Consider the following 18,625-nt stretch of genomic DNA (forward strand, 5'->3'; position numbering starts at 1 on the left):
TGCATGTTGAGATAGGACTTGAGATGTGGGTAGCTTGCATTAAGAGGTTGGAAGTCAGTGGCATGACATGGCTATTACTGGAAGATGATGTTGATGTCTTGCATGTTGATGTAAAACTTAAGATGATATGAATAGCTTGCATTAAGAGGTTGAAAGTTAGTGGCATGACATGGTTATTGTGGAAGATGATGTAGATGTATGTTGAGATATAACATATAGTGGTGATTCGTTTGATAAGAGATATAGATAGAGAGAAGGCGAAGACGACACTGCATCAGTTCGCATGCGACTGAGTGGAGCTCTGTTCAGTCTTGTGTTCAGTTGCTGGCTACGAGATGGACTCATGGAGAAGCAAAAGAGATGGCGCAGAAAAAGGAAGTCTTTGTGCATCTTGGACCCACGCAAGTAGGCATGCCATGCCATGCTTACCCGGTCATCAGTATCTATCTACTTACCATATCAGTCACAACAAACCTTCACGCTGCCCACCTGATCAGCCAATCCATGACATAGCCGCCGCCTCTCCTTGCCTGCCAACCCAATCCATATCCACGGTCCACCCCAGCTGAATTATTCATGGCGGCTGTATAAATTACTAAGCAGGGCACAGATATCCTTCCTTCCTATCTCTCCTACAGATCGACAGAAACACTCCTCTTCCTGTTCTTGGCTTCTTGCAGCCTGCCGTCCAGACGGCCTTCAGCTGCACCCCGATCAGTTTGCTTGGATCGTTGTTACCACTGGACATGACCTACTCGTCCTTCTCCAGTGACCGGTACATGATCCTCGTCAGTCCCTAGTTGATTGAATTCCTCCTCATCCTCAAGATTCAGTAGATCCTTTCTGTTGGATCAATGACGATGCGTCCGTGCTAACAATCGTCTGTTGTCTGATGAGACTCTTTCAGGCCTGTCGGAGGTGCAGCAGGTGGGGCGAAGAACGCGCCGGCCGCCGCCGCCGCGGGATCATGGTCGCCGTCGGTGGAGGACGCGATGAGCTTCGTGCAGATGGTGAAGGAGGCGTTCAAGGAGCGGCACCCGGACAAGTACCACCTCTTCCTCCGCGTCATGGACGACTTCAGGAACCAGCGGGTCGGCATCGCCGAGGTGGCGTCCACCGCCAAGGCCCTGTTCCAGGACAGCCCTGACCTGGCGCTGGGATTCAACGTCTTCCTGCCCAAGGGCCACAGGATCCAGGTCGGCCTTGATGAGCTCGCCGCCTGTTTCATCAGGGACATGAACCTGGACGACGACGACGACGGCCACTGAGGCTGACTCTGTTAATTACTCTGCCTGCGTGTGCTCGCCACACGGCATCTATTTTTCTGTTAAATTTTCCATGTTCTCCCCCATTTTATTTCTTGCTACCGATTGTACTACTCGCCAACGGTTCCATCCTATGTACATAAATTTTGCCTTGTCGACTCCTTTCGAACATCATCACCTGAGAAAAAAGGGCTCAAAATCTCTCTTCGTTGTCTAGAACTACCCATGTGAAGGAACTAAAATTTTGTCAAAATTGCACCTATGCAGCAACAAATTTGCCTTGATTAGTATACACCACTATCCCGTCTTTATTCATTTTTATTTATAGATAATTCCCCACGCGTTGCCTGCGGGAATTTTGATTCACCAAATTTTAGATGCGTATATGATGGATAAAGGAAAGAGTAAAGTACTATGATATTTGATTAGGATAATAGAGTATGGCAGAAATATTAGGAGTGATATGGGAAAATTTTGTAGGTAATAGTAGTAACTTATGCAATCAATAATTTGCTGATAAATTAGACAACCCAGCCGCTTTGATCTAATCCATATCAAGACAATACACTTTGAAATACGCAGATTGAACAAACATAAGATACCATTATCAAATGCACTTCACTGTCAGAGTCTCAGCTAACTCGTCGATTAAATCTGACCAACGTGCATATGAGATTCAGTTGCAAAATATGGAATACATATTCACAAATAATTTATTTAGAGTAAAGTTTATGGTCGGTCCTCAAACTTGTACTGGTGTGTCATTCCGGTCCCTAAACTTAGAAAGTGTGTCATTCTGATCCGTAAACTCTATTCAGATCTCATATTCATCCAAATGGGTCTGGGCCCTATGTCAGTTCTATGTGCCTCTGGGACGTCGTTTGGGTGGACAATCCTAGCGCGTGTTGCTCGAGGCCGTTGTAGAGGCGCTCCCTCCCACCCACGACGCATCGCTCGAGCGCGGCCGTGATCTCCACCAGCGGCGGCGGATCGAACCAGCCCATGCTCCCCGGCGGCTGCGCAACCAGCCACGCAACACGTTCGTGAGACGGCAACATGGGTCTAGGGTGCGCGGCCACAAGCAGCACGCTAGCGCGCGCACGACGGGTACGCCTCCTGCGGTAGCCGTGTCACGGTCGTGCCCGTGTCCATCACCATGCCGTGCCTAATCCCGGACACGCCGACGTAGTAGAAGCTCGGCGCCTGCGGGTTGCGCACGAGCGGCACCCCACACGGCGCCCTCCAGCACCGCCTCGCTCCGCCCGAGCACCAGCGACCCGCCCACGCTCGCCGCCCCGAGGACACCTCGTACTCGCAGCCGCCGAATCGCCTCACCCAGAGATGCGCAGCGTCCGACAGATGGCCGAGCCGCACGACACGTCGGAGAAGGTCGCCGACGTGTCGTGGTGGAAGAGCAGGTCCGCCTGCGTGTAGCACTCTCAGATGACATCGCTGCCGGAGTCCACCACGAGGTGCTGCTCCGTGGGTGGCGAGCCCACGTCCACTTGGACGAAGTACTTGCCGCCGCTGCCCTCGTCGAGGCCCGACACCACCTTCTCTACTCCGTGCCGAGAGAAGAAGTCCGTCGGCTGGTACGTCGGGGACAGGCGTCTCACGATCACAAGGTACTCGGCGCGTGCACTGTCACGGGCCATGAGGTCAACCATCACGTGGAGACGCACGGGATACGTCGCACCGGTGACTGCGTCAAGGGCTGTGGCGGCGGCGCGCCCGTGCGGCCAAGCGGCGGCGGCGGCGGTGGCTCGCCCGCGTGCCTGCGTCGCGTGGCGAGTGCTCGCTCGTGTGCCTGCGTGGAGGCGGCGGCAGCTCGCCCGCGCCTGCCCAGCAGCGGCCGACGCGCCCACGCGGCCAAGCAGCGGCGGCATGACGGCGGTATGAGCCAGAGAAGACTGACTTTTTTTTTAAAAAGAACCCTTATAAAGTTTATAAATATTTGGTTTTTTTGTGTCTGGGCGATATTATATATAAATCCCACCCCGCGCTAATCTTCTAGGGAAAATTGGTTCTATAGCATTGAAAGATGGCAAGAATCGGAAAATACCATCAAAAGAGTTCTGTTACGTAACGTACCATTGAAAGATGAAAACATTACCTGAGAATAGCATTTCGTCATGTTGTCACGTTTGGAGGTAACGGCGTCCACTTCCCTTCTCCATTCCCTCTCTTCTCTCTTCTCTAGTTTAAGCGGACTGCGGCGATGAAGCTCCTTTGGCGTTGTCCGTGTGGTCGGCGGTGACGGTGGGCGCCGAGGAGGCGGCGCCGTTGATGTTGAAGCTGGTGGCGCTGGTCGGGGACGAGGTGAGGACGGGAGGGGAAGGGGTGATCCTGGACGGGTTGAATGACAACAGTGCAGCAGCGCCGCCTGGGGTTTGTAGCGGCGCGGCTCCTGCGGAGGCGGAGGCGCTGCGGCAGGCGTTGTGGCCGCCCAAGAAGTTGTGCTTGTTGTTGTGCATCCAGACCTTGAAGACGCCCTTGCCGACGCCGATGTTGCGGCACCACTCGTCGACGATGGCCTCGTCGCGCTTCTGCAGCCGCCACCCGAGCCGCTCCCACAGCTCATGCATCCGCTACTTCTGCTCGACGGTGAACTTGGTGCGAAACCGCTTCCTGGGCATCGTCATCGCGCCCCCGGCGGGCGGCGTGCTCGACGGCGTCAGCTGCTGGGCGGCTGGGGCCTGTAGCCTCTGCACCGCGGCCGCCACTGCAGCCCCGGGCGTGCCGCCGGAGCCAAGCGAGAGCAGCATGTGCGGCGCCGTCGCGAAGTACGACGGCGGCGGCGGGGGCTGCTGCGCCACCGGTGCCGGCACGTGGTGGTGCGACGGCGAGGGCGGGGACACCGAACGCTCCTCGCCGTACTCCGAGCCCTCCGAGTCGGAATCGGAGTCGTCGGCGTCGACGACCCCCGGGTGGTGGTGGCGGTCCTCGGGCGTCTCCTCCCCGCCGCGGTGCGGCTGGCCGTGCAGCACGCTCGGCGGCGGCGGCGGCGGCGGCGCCGGGAGCGCCAACGGCGCAGGCGTAGGCGGGGAACCCTCCACCGTCCGGCGGTGGAAATTGCGGTGGCACCCGCACGCAGTGCACTTGAGCGACGTTGGGTCGGCCGGGTTGGCCCCCGACGAGGGCATGAACTCGCCGCACCCGTCCACGGCGTGCCCGCCCAGGCTCCCGGCGTGGTTCTTGAGGCACTCCCGGTACAGCGGCTCCCCCCCCCCCCCCCCCCCGGCCCCGGCCGGCGCCACGGCCGCCGGCTTCACCTGCTTCTTGAGGGCGGCGCCGTTGGGGAACATGACGGGCTTGTACTTGACGTCCATGGCTTCCATGCGGCGCGGGCGCCCCCCACTGGGAAGTGGACGCCGTTACCTCCAAACGTGACAACGTGACGAAATGCTATTCTCAGGTAACGTTTTCATCTTTTAATGGTATTTTACGTAACAGAACTCTTTTGATGGTATTTTTCGATTCTTGCCATCTTTCAATGCTATAGAACCAATTTTCCCAATCTTCTATTTCATGCAATCAAGTCTTTTCTATGTATTCGGGCACAGATCAATACCCGTTTAGATGAATACGAGACCCGAAGAGAGTATAAAGACCGGAACGATACACATTCTGAGTTTAGGGACCGGAATGATACATCCACCCAAGTTCGAGGACCGGCTTTGAGTCATCTTGTAGTTCCTGCTCACTCCAGCAAGGCAGCAACTCATCTGACTGAACATGCAAACCTACTGAAATAGCGATGACCTTTGAGCAGCACTGCAGCAGGAACATGTGCTCTCCCTGTCGAGCAGCAGCAGTAGCACGCAGAACGGTGATGAGGCCTTGTGCATGGTCACCGTCGTGCCCCTGGTGAAGGCTTCCTGACATGTCGATGATGTGGTGGGCTGTTGACAGAGCCGCAGGCCGCTGTAGGTGTAGCCGTCGATGGGGCAGTTGTGCGACGCGCGGGGCAGGACTCCTCGTGGCTCAGCTTGTCTGTATACCGAACGACCTCATGACAGCCATACCTCTCGAACCTGCCGGAGGTGGTCGAGGCCGCTAGGAGCTTCTCGAGTGGCTGGCAACGGATGTCGCCGATGGACTCGGTACAGCTTCAGGACTTGCCAGGTTGCCACTCGAGTGGAGGCAACATTTGTGCGGAAGCAAAGCATTTTCAAATAGGAAAAAGGTGCTTACCTGCGCACTGATGCTCGTGGAAGGAAGGCACCCTCGCAGCTGGGAGATTTATAGGCTTGTAGGGTTGGGGTGCGTTTAGATCCAAAAAATTTTGGATTTTGGTTCACTGTAGCATTTCGTTTGTATTTGGTAATTAGTGTCTAATTATGGACTAATTAGGTTCAAAAGTTTCGTCTCGCGATTTCTCGATCAACTGTGTAATTAGTTTTTTTTTCGTCTACATTTAGTACTCCATGCATGTGCCGCAAGATTCGATGTGACAGTTACTATGCAAAATTTTTTGGCAACTAAACGGGGCCTTGGCCGGCTTAGCCCCTAGTGAGATTTCGGTTGGCCGGCTTAGCCCCTAGTGAGATTTCCTGGCACCCAGCTCGGCCTATTCGCTTACTCGTAAACGATCGTAAATTTCCAGCCAGAAACAGTGTTTTTCTCTCACACCAAACCAGCCAGCAATAAATAATCCACGATCGTTTACGGCCTCCGAACAGGCTTAGCTAGTGCAAGAAGAAACCCTTAGCTAGGCTTAGTGGAAACGCACAGATCGGTCGTTCTCCCGTAGCCAGGCTAGCGTGGGCAGCGGGGGTGAATCGCGTCACCTCCCTTTCATCGACTCGCGATGCTCCCCGCCGCCGCCGGTGCGGCCGCGCATGCTCGCGCCGCCATCTGTTGCCGTCGACGTGGGCTCGCGCCGCCCTCCGCTGTAGCCGAAGTGGTCTCGCGCCGCTCCCTGCCATCGCCGGCGCAGGCTCGCGCTGCAGCATCCGAGGCCCGAGGTGGGCGCGGTGGCGTGCTCCGAGGGCAGAGGAGCGAGGTGGGCGCGATGGTGTGCTTAGAGGGCGGCGCGACCGTGAGGAGGAGCTCAACTGTCGTCGCGGCGAGCTGGAGAAGGTGGTCGCGGCGTTGGAGCATGTGGTGGTAGGCGCACGCCGCTCACTGCCATCGCCGCGCGCGGGCTTGCGCTGCAGCAAGAGGGCCGAGGAGCGAGGAGGCCGCGGTGGTGTCCGTGCGCCGGAGGAGCGAGGTGGTGTCCGTGTGGCTCCTCCGCGCAGCTCCTCGACGGACATGGCTGGTCAGATGTTGTCCTCCTCATCACAGGGTTGCCGCCGCCGCTAGACATCCGCGCAAGCCCGGGAGCCCAACGACGTCTGCCCCCTGCTCTTGCGCGGCCTGCACGCGCCATGGCTGCTGCCTTCCTCCTCCTTCGCTCGAGCAACAGCCACCACCGTTCTCCCCTCCCACCTCCGCGGTTGGAGATGTGCTAGAGCTCCTCGCCGGAGATGAGCGCGAGCGTGCCGCCGTGGTTGGAGATGCGCCAGGGCACCGACGCCTCATTGCTATCGGCGAGGGGAAGGACGACGCTACAGTGCAATGGCGACGGCATATGGCTGGCTACATCTAGATGGCAGAGTTGCCCGTGACATGTTCAACAAAATGCCTCAGCGAGGTAACCTTACCTGAATGGAGACGAGATGACTGTGTTCGAGCTAACGAGGCGACCAAACATGATTCGGGTAAGCCAGGCTTAGCTAAGACGAGTAAACCAAACAATAGCACCTTGCATTGGGAAAGCCAGGCTTGTGTTGCACCGGTTTAGTTGGCTAGCCAGGTTAGGACTAAAATGCAAACCAAACACACCCATATTGAGGCCAGAGCCCAGAGGGAGAGGAATCAAAGAGACATGGATCCAAGGAGGCATAATCACATTAATAAACCTAACGTGCCACATGAGTTAATTTTGAAACTGATAATTAATAATTTGATATGTATGGTCTGAGGTACGGGAGTCATCACGGCGAAGGAGAAAAGGCTGTGGTGCAGTTTGATGCATATTTAGTGGAGAAGATCAGGTGGCCACGTAGTGGAGACTGCGCGTTGAAATTTGATGACATGGTAGCACAAGGAGCGAGAGAAATACCGTAGTGGGGATATCCTCTTTAGTTATAGAAGATCGAAGATTCCTTTCTCATTAATTGGCTGGTAAAGGGCAATTTCAAAACACTAAATTCTAAATTGTAAGATTTAGCTATTATGTAAAATAGAAAATATATAAAAAAATCATCATACAACGGTGTAGGTAATTTTTTTTGTCCATATTTGAAATCTAGAGGCATCCGACAGTCAAGGTCTCCAGACTAAGCAACAAACGGACGAATAGCAAGGCAAGCATTTTGGTCCTACCAACAATTAAATAATGAGAAAATGAATAAATAGAGAGGCCTAATGCACAACATGGATGGTTATATGTTGATCGGTAGATTTATGGATCATATGTAGCAGTAGCTCTTTTTTTCCAACCCGCACCTCCTTCTGCTCAGCCAAAAGGGTTGTTTGGATGAAGCCCCTCAGTCTGTTCGTTTGTTGATTTCAGTCAGTGTATATCAGTCAGCGAACAATGTTTTTCTCTCACAATAAACCAGCATCAGCCGAGCTTATCAGCCCAGAAACCAACCAACGAACAGGCCGCCTGTCTAGGCCATGTCCTAAGCACCTCTGCCAGGCCCACGCTCAAGAAATCGGTCACCTAGCCTCCAAGCACCTTCCGGCCACTTACAGGCAACTCAAATGCCCAGGCAGGATCTCAAACAAACATGCCCAAAATTTGCTCAGCCAACGGTTTCGTCTGACCGCCTCATGCCCGTGAGTCTTGCAACTCCGTGCCTGCTAGTCATCACGACTAGCCTAGCTAGCCGTGCCTAGGCAAGGGTTATTCTCATTTTTTAAGAAGTTAAATATTTTCAACTTTGATCAAATATATATAAGAAAATATTGGCCCTGTTCGACTTACCCCTATATTCGGCTTGTTCGGCTTTTTTTCAGCCGGAACATTGTTTTTCTCTCACAACAATTCAGCCGGAACAGTGTTTTTCAGCCAGTTTCAAACCAACGAACGGGACCATTAATATTTAGAAGACATAATTAGTATTATTAGATAAATCATTGAATATATTTTTATAGTAAATTTATTCGGATATACAAATATTACTAATATTTTAGATAGATCTAGTTAAATTTAACAAAATTTAAGCATAAATTTCATTGCTCGACACTTTTTAGCAGCGTCTCTAACTAGTCAAAGTCCAATTAAATTAGTACACGTCTCCATAAGCCCATATAGGATATATGTGGGCCGTGCTTCCCGTCTCTAGGAGCACGCGGGCCGCGAGACAAAGGACACGACTAAGCATAATTGTGGGCCATCGAATCTCATCCCCGTTCTGGGCTTGGGCTGGGATGTACGTGTCCCTGTCACGAATGTCGTGGAGCTACCGGGCCCATGATCCAAGTGACCTGTCCCCAACTTTCCGTTGACTGCCGTATCTCATAAGAATCGTAGTCACACACGTACACCATCCCATGCCCAGCCCCCTGCTTTTACTTTCACTGACATGTGGCCTCCAGCACCGACCCACGACCTGTGGGTCCACATGTCATAAACCAAAATGACTTTCTGCACGTGCGCTGTGTCGACTGATGCCTCACCGCTTCGTCTTCCCCACGACCCCATCCCCACTTTTGCCTTTCCCCTCCTCTCGACACCACCAACACCACACCACACTACTCCACCGCCGTTCGAATATTCCAAGCTTGAGGGGAGGAGAGCCGAGCGCAGAACCCTAATTGCCTCTATCGATTGCTAACAGGTGCGCCTCTTTCTTCGGCTTCCTCCCCAGCGGCCCAGCGGCCGTCCTTCCTTAAAATACGGGCATTCTAGCTGTTGCTGTTGCGGGCTGCTGCGCCCTCCAATTCGAGTCGCGCTTCTTAACGCTTTCCACTGCCATTGCCTTGTGCTTGGCTCAAGCTATCTGTCAGTCGTTTGCATTTGGCTTGTAGTTTCGTGAGGTAGTCTCAGTATTTGGTTCAAGCTAGCTGCCAGCTGTTGTGCCTTGTTCGAAGGCTTTTTTTCTTCTTCTTGTCCAGTTGTGAATTGTGACTGTGGTCCGATTGGGGATATATGCCCTGCGCCTTCTGAATCCTATCCCAATGCATTTCGATGCAACCGAGTGGCCGGTCTTTCTGCAGTGGCAGCAGAGTGTTGCCATCATTATTATCGTGATTCAGTATGCGTGTGGCTGTTCTTTAGTTTCCGACATTCATTATTGCGCCATCATCGGTTGCAATTCGTTCTAGTTCAAAATCTGTCTTGCTTCCAGATTACTGAACTCGTGCTATACAATTAAGTCTTTTTAATTGTTCCTTGAGATGTTCAAGGCTGCTATTGGCTGGAAGGAATTCGTTTGAACCCTTGTTTGGCACTACGCTCAGTCAGTCAGTTCAGTTGATTGGTTCATCCTAACGAAATGACTTGCTTCACACGTTTTACCTGAGCTTCTTTTTCCTGTTTGGGGAATACTTCTTGATTTTAGAAAATTGGAAATGATTGCCCTTACATCATAATGGAAAGCAGGCATGGTTGGTGCTTTTGTTATTGTGTTTGGTGTTGTGGTTGGCATGTACTGAAATTCCACTCTAATCTGTTGGCTCTGGCCAATCATATAAAAAAAACGTTGGTTACAAGCCTAATGACACTTCCTGGTAGCTGCTGCTGTTCTGATTTTCTGTTGACACGGTTCAGAGGCAGATTGTAACGTAGTTGTTTGTTGGTCTTAGTTGAGACTGCTTATTTTCTGAGAAAGGTGTGGTAATATTCCTTTAATGATGGTAATTTCTTCTTCTTTTGCAGCTCAGACCTCAGAGGCAAAGGAGGTACAATGCCAAGAGCAAATGAGATGTTGAGGGCAGATTCAAGAATGATGGTGGTCTTTGGTGCCTTGACATCGAAACCAGAGCAGCTGACATTTGAAGAATCCCTCAGATTTGTCAAGAAAGTGAAGGTGAGTTGAATGTTTTAATAGTATCTTATGTCATCGCATGATTTTCATCTGTGCGTGGTCAAAACGCCTATCCTGAGTTGTTGCCCCGTCTAGTAAGTTGCAATGATTTTGCTGGTATCATTCACTTACAATATAATACTGAATCTCATCTCATGTTTGGATGTATACTGAGTTACCAACTATCTGAAATCTAATGTGATTGGAGGCACAGTTGTGGGTTTCTAAGCTTGGGATTGTGCAATGTGGTGGTGTCTGCACGTGTGCCATCCTTGTAATCGAAAAACACCTTCTAAAATGTGGGGCTTACAAGTATTCCTACCTGTGAGATCCTGCTGATACCTGAGTCTAGGATTTTGAATGAACAATTTTCTGAATGTTGTGTTTTCTTTTTAACTTATACTCCCTCCGTTCCATACTATAGTTAACTTTAGCGTTGTCCTAAGTCAAACTTATCTAACTTTGACCAAGTTTTTAGAAAAATATGACAACATCTACAAGTTCAAAAAAAATGCCCTATCAAGACATATTTCATGGTACATGTTTTTTAAAAGTGCTGGTAGGAGTTCTTAGTAGCTTGTAATGATACTAGTTTGTTATTATAATTATAAATGTCGATGCATTATTCTATGTTGGAGAAGCTTGACTTAGGACAAGGCCAAAGTGAACTATAATTTGAAACGGAGGGAGTAGCAGACATAGCAATCAGCATGGTAACTTGCTAGCCTGCCCTGCAGGTAGCTTCTAATGAGTGATTGCTCATCTTGTAGTATGTTAGCTCGTTGCCTGGGAATTGCAACCGCAGTTTTTCAAATTATATAAACTGGAGCATCCCCAAAAATATACTAGTTGTTTAAACAATTAGTGGAACAGAAATGAGTGAGTTAATTAATAATGCAAAGGTACATGGGAAGAGAGACTCTACCAAGAGACCTTTTTGACTGTGAACTCATTCATAAGTTCTGCTGATCTCAAATGGAACAAATCGGAGGCTTCCGCGATGACTTTAGACCACTTCTAATATATCAGATAAGTTCGTAGTATAGTTTCTAGATCATGCTGAATCTGTGAATCAGACCCTTTTTCAGCATTCATGTAATCATGACCGAATACCATATACCTTGCATCAACCTCCAAGTAAAAAAAAAAAAAAAAAAACTGGACCTGCGAGGGTATGACCACCCCCAGGCATTGCATTAAGAAGAAGACCTTCGCACGCAGGCCCAGAAAACCCTTGAACCCCTGCCCCACCCTTACACAGCGGCACCGTCCGCCGGGATGCTCTAACCAGTTGGACTAGAGGCCCTTTGGTGCTTACATTTGAATGATGCTTGGTATAGTTCATGACTTCATGTACAGCTATAGTTCTTACCTTTTTCTATATTCCTTTCATCTATTTGGATATGAGTGACATATAATAATATTTGCACAGCAATATCTCAGTTACTCGTCCTTCTTATGACCTTGCTTCACAGGCCCGTGATTACATGCTGTACTTGTCATTATTTGACATTCTTGGCGGAATGGAATTATCCCAGCTTGATGCCTACCGAGAGGTATGAGTATCATCCTCTCCCTGGCCACATTTACTGAAATATGAGTGGACCCCTATGTTCTCATTGTTCTCTGTTTGTTCTCCAGTTACAGCTGCTGTTTCATAATCACCCAGATTTGTGTGAAGAGCTTGAGAAGTTCAGACCACCGGTGCCTATAAAGCAGGCGACAAACAACATTTGGCCCTGGGTCATTGTTTGTGCTGTCCCATTGGTTGCAGTCAGCCTGATCCCGGCGCTTGGGAACCCAGTACTGTGGTTTGTTCAACAAACTATTGGTGAAAAAATAGCCATCTGACTGAAGAACCACTGCGGTGCATATATGTGCAGTTGACCTCTTATCTGTGCCATCACAATTGAATTAATATATCGTCTTTATATGTGTGTGTGTGTGTATATTAGAGTAGTATCCTGGAAGGAAAACTTGGGTTCTTGTCACCAAGTACCACTCGGCAAGAAATTTAGTCGGTACTTGCTGGGAGCGCAATCGTGCAAGCCCACCAAACATTACCCGTTTGGCCATTTGAGTTGGGTTTTAACGCTGAAATTTGTCTTATGTTGATGCTTATGCTGATTTGTTGTGAGAGGAAAACATTATGCGTTTGTTGAAAAGTACTGCCAAAGTCAAGCGAACAAGGCCTCGCTCCCATGGAATATTGGAATCTCTTTTGCCAGCTATGACTAAGCCCAGGGTTGTTATTATGCTGTGAGTTATGGGTTCACCTCCTTTTTCCATCAATGATCTGATCAACATTATGTTAGATTTTGTTACACTCTGGAAGAAAATACGCTCGATCGGGTATGAAGAAACACATTAATGACTAGTTGAGACTATCATTATGCCTGTGGATTGAGTTTCAAGGACTAGTTATTATGCTATATGGAAATGGAATCCCGTTAGAATAAGTTGCCGTCTATGTGTGACTTGTTACAGACTCCATAACAGAATTGATCTTTCTTGACCTGAAACAATGAACACGCTAAGAGTGCCTGAGATAGTGTTGCAGAGAGTAAATAGCTCTGTCAGAGATATTCATGATCTAATCTGATATGGCTCAGTACGAGTACGATGAGATCGCGCTGCTGCTACACTTTTTATGCCGGGTTTATGACTATTATGAGCACTTCGCTAGTACCAACAGTCGACCTGATCACCTGACGCTGCTTCATTAGTTTCGGTGGTTTAGGGCGATGAGCTTCTACGCTGAAAAGTAGGGAAGGTCATTTGCAATCTACTACTACTTGTAGCAACCATGTTTACTTGGGAGAAGAAAGTTTTTGAGACTTTTCCCTATGTGTCATTATAAAAGATCGTAATTCCATGTGTGTCCCTGAAAAAATTCAGCGGTCTTCAGCGTCACTACTCCAACTTTTTCGTGTCCTCCATGCCACTTCCGTCAGTTTGGACTCTAACGTGAAAAGACGAAAATACCCTTAAGTTCAAATATGTTATTAATTTTTTTAGCATCTTAACGACTTCAAATGAAAAAAAACTCAAAACTAGAAAGTTGTAGATCTCGTCGAGATCTATAATTTTCATATAAAAATTATTTTCATTTAATTCCGCAAAAAATATGATTTGATATGATTAATATATTTTAGAAAAATCATAATATTTTTTTGCGGAATTAAATGAAAAAAAAAATTATATGAAAATTATAGATCTCGACAAGATATACAACTTTCTAGTTTTGAGTTTTTTCATTTGAAGTCGTTAAGATGCTAAAAAAATAATAACATATTTGAACTTAAGGGTATTTTCGTCTTTTCACACCTGCAGTTTGACGGTGTTAGAGCCCAAACTGACGGAAGTGGTATAGAGGACACGAAAAAGTTAGAGTAGTGACGCTGAAGACCGCTGAATTTTTTTAAGGGTACACAGAGAATTACGATCTTTTATAATAGTACAAAGGAAAAGTCTCAAAGTTTTTCGCTGGATTATACAGGTCAAAGTCAGAGGAGGCTTGGACGCGCACGCAGACTCCAATGACCGGCATGCTGGCACCGCACCAACACGCTACGGGCCCTGTTTGGCTGGTTGCATGTATCCATGGGCAGGCTGATCGCATGCAGGCTGTTATTATGTTTGGCTATGTAGCCTGGTTCGGAAGAGAAGTTAGTTTGGTTGTCCGCATGAATACAAATCATGTAACACAAATATGTCAAAAAAATACTAACATGTTAATTACTTATGGTATTATGCCATAATAAATTTTAATTTACCTAATCCAATCTTAATTTGATTTGAAATCACTTAATATTCACTAATTATGTGCTAATAACATCATTAGCTATGCTAATCTTGCACAGCGCGAGCCTCCGGATGCGACCAATTCTGGATGCAGCATCCTTCGTGCTTTGAGTAGCGTGTGAGCCTGGCCCAATGATCCGTCCAGCCAACCAAACGCGAGCGCATGCATCCGAGCGGCCTGGCCCAGCCCTCATACAGGCTACCAAACGCGCCCTACGTAAAGCGGCCTGGAATGGGAGTCCGCGCACTTGTGTTTGACGTCATAGAGCTTTTAGTCGGCTCGCTTTTTACAGAAATATGTAAATATTCTGGATTTGGATGCAGGTGACACTGTAGCATCCCGTCGTTTTTTAAAACAATTATCTTCGGACGTGGTAATATTAGGAGTCTGGTTCTATAATAACTATCTGCTAATATTATCCCTTTTACATCTATATAAACAGGTGTAGCTAATAAAATAGCTAATTGTTAGCTAGGCCTCTAGATAATGACTATCTTATTAGTTGGACCAGATCAGATAATAGCAGCTAATAATTATATTGATAGCATTCTTCATTAGTTGTGCATCCAAACACCCTCTAGCTAATAGTTACCGCTAGATAATATTAGATATGATTATTACTCAGCTAACTATTAACAGATAATGAACCAAAGAGTGGCCAGGAAGCAGTAGATTGCGTCATTGCGTGGAATCTCACTGAAAACCGAAGTCCATTCAGAGTGTCACGAAGATCTCACGTTCCAGGACTGGGTCGAGACGGAAAGGCACTCCGTGTTGTTGCCTAACCCTAGCGGTTACCAATAGCGGAGTCCAGATGATAAAAAAGAGGTTAGGGAAACATATGTGCATCGTGGCGAACGGGAAAAAGGCAAATACCGCTAGTACTCGAGTAGCTAGCTCGTCCTATGCCCTGTTTGCTTGGTTATAAGACATACTTTTTCAATCAACGAACAGTATTTTTCTTTCACAATAAATTAGCCAGTACTTTCAGCTATGACTTATCAGTCAAACAAACAGTGCATTAGACCATAGCTTCGACTTTTGGACGATACGCGTCCTTAATAAACTATATGGAATATATATAATCTGGTTTTTGCTCTCCAGGCCAATGAGCGGACACAATTAACCGATTATCAGAATAACTGAAAATTTTGTTTATAAATAACTCAATTTTTATATATGCCCAGGCCTACCTGCGCCCTAGGTCCTATATGGAGGCAAATCCGGCAGGCCACGCGTTAGCGTTGCACCTTGCACGAGTCTTGCAGATCAGTACTAACCCGCTCTCCAAGCTAGGAATTGCGTCCACCAAAACAAAATTTCCTTCGCCCCGCATCCGCTTCGCACTAGTAGAAACTAGGAAACGTGCCGGCGGAGGTTTGTCAGGTCAAGTTGTGTGCTCCGGTTCAGCAACGATCACACACTGAGCTCGCGGCCTCGCGCGTCGGCCGCCTGGTCACTGGTCAGGATGATGCTAGACTACTGTAGTACTGTGTGTCAGCAATCGGATAATAATAAAAACTAAAAAACGAGTACCATCGGTATTACTACATTGTCCAACAGCTCGTATACCCTTTTCATTATTATAGTACTCCATCTGTCCTAAATCATAAGTCATTCCAACCTTTTTAAAAGAGTCAAAGTATCAAGTTTGGCCAAATTTATATAAAAAAAATAAAAAAAAATTATGATACCAAATAAGTATCATTAAATTCTTCATTAATTATTTTTTTTATGGTTTACCTATTTAATGTCATAAATCTTTGTAATTCTCTCTATAATTTTGGTCAAACTTGAGATATTATGACTCTCCAAGAAAGTTAGAATAGTTTTATAATTTGGAATGGAGGAAGTATTTATGTAGTTTAGTAAAAAGGGTCGATGTTGTGTGTGCCTCATTTTCACTAGTGAACGGTGGCATAGATTCGGCGGTTGAACAAAGTCCTATTTGGCATGGTTTTAAACAACTCTAAATGGTGTTTGGTTCGCGAAGATGTAACGCTATCTGAATATAAAGGATAATGGAAAGCCATACTCGTAGTTCCTTCATTGTTTCTTAGTTTATTTTGAAAATAGAGATAAAAACGATTTCTAGTTGCGATGCACAAAGGAGCCAAAGCCACAACTGGCCAAAGCTCTACCTGGCCTAAATATACTTCTTTAAAACTAAAAATATTTATTATATTTGACTTTGTATGGTCTTTGTTATATGTCTTTGATCATTGATTTTTAGAACATTTCTTAAGATCTTTCAAATTTATGAGATTTTACAAATATTTATAAGCAGAACATACATATAACTTATATTATATATTTCCAAAATGAAAATTCCTCCCTCTAACTTTTTACCTGACTAATTAGTTGTCTTGAGTCAAATATTTCTATATTTGACCATTAAAAATTTGTATAGGTTATCAACATGAGGTTTATGTTTTTAGATTCACTATGAGCAATAATTTCATTACAAATTGTAAGTTAGTGTGGCTTTTTAAGATACATAGTTATTACTATGTATCTAGAGTTCTAGACAGAGTGTCTATGCCTATGTATATATCAAAAGTTATGTATCTAGAAAAGTCAAAACAACTTATAATTTGGAATAGATGGTGTAATATATACTTTACATGTTGTGATAATACTACATGGATTTTTGAAATTGGTGGTAAAAGTTAGAAATATTATAGAAAGCTTATTCAATCCATTCTAAATTATAAGATGTTTTTAGCTTTTCTAGATACATAACTTTTGCTACACATTTAGATGTACACTATGTGTCTGTCTAGGTATCTATATAATAAAAGTAATGTATATAGAAAAGCTAAAAGTCTCATAATTTATGATTGAGGGAGTATTTATATTAATATTTTTATGATTTAATTAACAAACCTTGTAATAAATTATATGTTTTTATGACCGGAGTATTTATAAAAAGATTGATAACACAAGAACCCATTACTTCTCCTTAAATAGAGAGTGACTTTGGACTTCGTCGCAATGCTTGTAATACAGGATAATTCAGGGCAAAGCTAGGTAGACATAAGTTGCTCGTGGCTTTAGTTTTTGGAAGAAGGCTCGTCATTCTCATTTATGGCCCAAAGTGTACCAGGTAGCAAGAGGGATGGTGGTTAGGTAGCATACAAATTTTGGCAGCAGGGGTGTCGTCCGGAGAAGGATTATGGTCCGATGAGAATGGGGACGGAGAAATGAACACAGATAAAAGAAAGGAAACAAATGTTTGTTTGGCAACTCCTAGGTAGGGGTGGTCATACTTACCTAAAATAAAAGATCGAACCAAATTAATCAAGACTGAAACCGAATGCTTCATTGATTTGATCATCGTTTCTAACTAATCGTGTTTATTTCGGGTAATTTGGTCTTAGTCCTTGGTTAACCGAACTAACCAAAATTGTTGTCATTTGCATGATGAACTCTTATTATGTTTAAACCTTGAACAATTCAAGATTTATGTCAAGTTGCAACAAATATATTGGTATTAGTGTTATACATTTTTTGCGTTTGTCTTATCATATTTTATACTATTCAAACATGCTTTGAAAAAGGGAAATTGATGCCAAAATTTATCGTTAGAACATGTCTTAAAACTATTTGGTTAATTCGGTGCTGACTTGAGATCGAATAGAATTATTTGATCTTCAATAGTTTGTAATGTATTTCAGCCTTATTTTTTTGGATGACCGAAATCTTGAAAAAAGCAAACAAAATTCATAGATCAGATCAAACACCCACCCCCTAGTCCTAGAGTAGGCTAATTCCATAAAGAGCTATGTCAAATGATATTTTGTAGAGGTGATTCCAAAATGAACTAGGGCGTGTTTGGCTATCGCCACAGCTCAGGATGCGCTGCAAAGTGCGGCGAACAAAACGGCCGCCCGAGAATTAGCGTGCTACGGCCCGTGACTAAAACTATCGGCTGCGGAGTGCGCCAAAACCGCGGCAAACTGTGGCAGCAGTGTTTGGCTCCAGCAGCGTGCCATATGTGCGGCGCGGCGGCGTGCGGCCGCCGCCGCGTGGTTTGGAAGCCATCCAAAGAGTTATGGGAAGGAAAAACTATCTTTCACGTGAATCACTTCTCACATAGGACTGTTCCTCCACTTATTATAGAGTATCGTTTCTATTAAAAATCATTTCCATGGAAGAGGAGTAGGCGAGAGATCACATATATAGAATATAGAGAGGCAGATGAGAGTACCAGAAGGGAGAAGGAACGTGAGCACCTGTGCGGATCGATGCTTCCATCTAGCAGTTGTACTAAAGACTAGCACGAACAACATTTTCATGGGTCCAGTTGCAGGGCGTGATGATCGGTAAGTGCTCGTGGTAGGGCTCGCAAAAGTTCGAAGGCTGCAGTGATGGAGCTCTTTCCGTTTTTTGGATGACCTCGATATTTAGAATTAGGTGTTTTAATGAATTGTACTTAAGGTGATGAATGAATCGGACTTCCTCCGTTCCAAATTATAAGTTGCTTTGACTTTTTCGATATATCTATTTTGCTATGCATCTAGATAAATAAT

General features: G+C 46.4%; 2 protein-coding genes and 1 pseudogene across 3 annotated transcripts; 2 read left to right on the forward strand and 1 right to left on the reverse strand.

Moving 5' to 3' along the window:
• The first annotated feature begins 521 nt into the window (after nt 1-521).
• LOC136461912 (paired amphipathic helix protein pst3-like) lies at nt 522-1,445 on the forward strand. Its single transcript, XM_066461276.1, has 2 exons — nt 522-775; nt 908-1,445. The coding sequence occupies exons 1-2, from the start codon at nt 747-749 to the stop codon at nt 1,266-1,268; spliced, it is 390 nt and encodes a 129-aa protein (XP_066317373.1). The 5' UTR covers nt 522-746; the 3' UTR covers nt 1,269-1,445.
• A 2,021-nt stretch (nt 1,446-3,466) lies between these two features.
• Nucleotides 3,467-4,603, reverse strand: LOC136461910 (zinc-finger homeodomain protein 9-like; annotated as a pseudogene).
• Nucleotides 4,604-8,968: 4,365 nt separating this feature from the next.
• On the forward strand, nt 8,969-12,222 carry LOC136461911 (uncharacterized). 2 transcript variants are annotated; one of them, XM_066461274.1, is made up of 4 exons: nt 8,969-9,100; nt 10,141-10,291; nt 11,764-11,844; nt 11,930-12,222. In XM_066461274.1, exons 2-4 carry the CDS (start codon nt 10,169-10,171, stop codon nt 12,137-12,139), a joined length of 414 nt encoding a protein of 137 aa, XP_066317371.1. In that variant the 5' UTR covers nt 8,969-9,100; nt 10,141-10,168; the 3' UTR covers nt 12,140-12,222. The 2 variants fall into 2 exon arrangements, with proteins under 2 accessions (XP_066317371.1, XP_066317372.1); XM_066461275.1 differs by having other exon boundaries at nt 10,146-10,291.
• The last annotated feature ends 6,403 nt before the right edge of the window (nt 12,223-18,625 follow it).

This window comes from Miscanthus floridulus, chromosome 6 (assembly GCF_019320115.1).
Source record: "Miscanthus floridulus cultivar M001 chromosome 6, ASM1932011v1, whole genome shotgun sequence".
Taxonomy (NCBI): Eukaryota; Viridiplantae; Streptophyta; class Magnoliopsida; order Poales; family Poaceae; genus Miscanthus; species Miscanthus floridulus.

What these genes read in the sequence shown, in the direction of transcription:
- LOC136461912 (XM_066461276.1), top strand. Translation starts at nt 747, where the DNA reads ATGACCTACTCGTCCTTCTCCAGTGACCG. An exon ending in TCGTCCTTCTCCAGTGACCG is followed by an intron (nt 776 to 907) that starts GTACATGATCCT and finishes AGACTCTTTCAG; the next exon opens with GCCTGTCGGAGGTGCAGCAG.
- LOC136461911 (XM_066461274.1), top strand. Translation starts at nt 10,169, where the DNA reads ATGCCAAGAGCAAATGAGATGTTGAGGGCAGATTCAAGAATGATGGTG. An exon ending in GATTTGTCAAGAAAGTGAAG is followed by an intron (nt 10,292 to 11,763) that starts GTGAGTTGAATG and finishes CTTGCTTCACAG; the next exon opens with GCCCGTGATTACATGCTGTA. An exon ending in AGCTTGATGCCTACCGAGAG is followed by an intron (nt 11,845 to 11,929) that starts GTATGAGTATCA and finishes TTTGTTCTCCAG; the next exon opens with TTACAGCTGCTGTTTCATAA.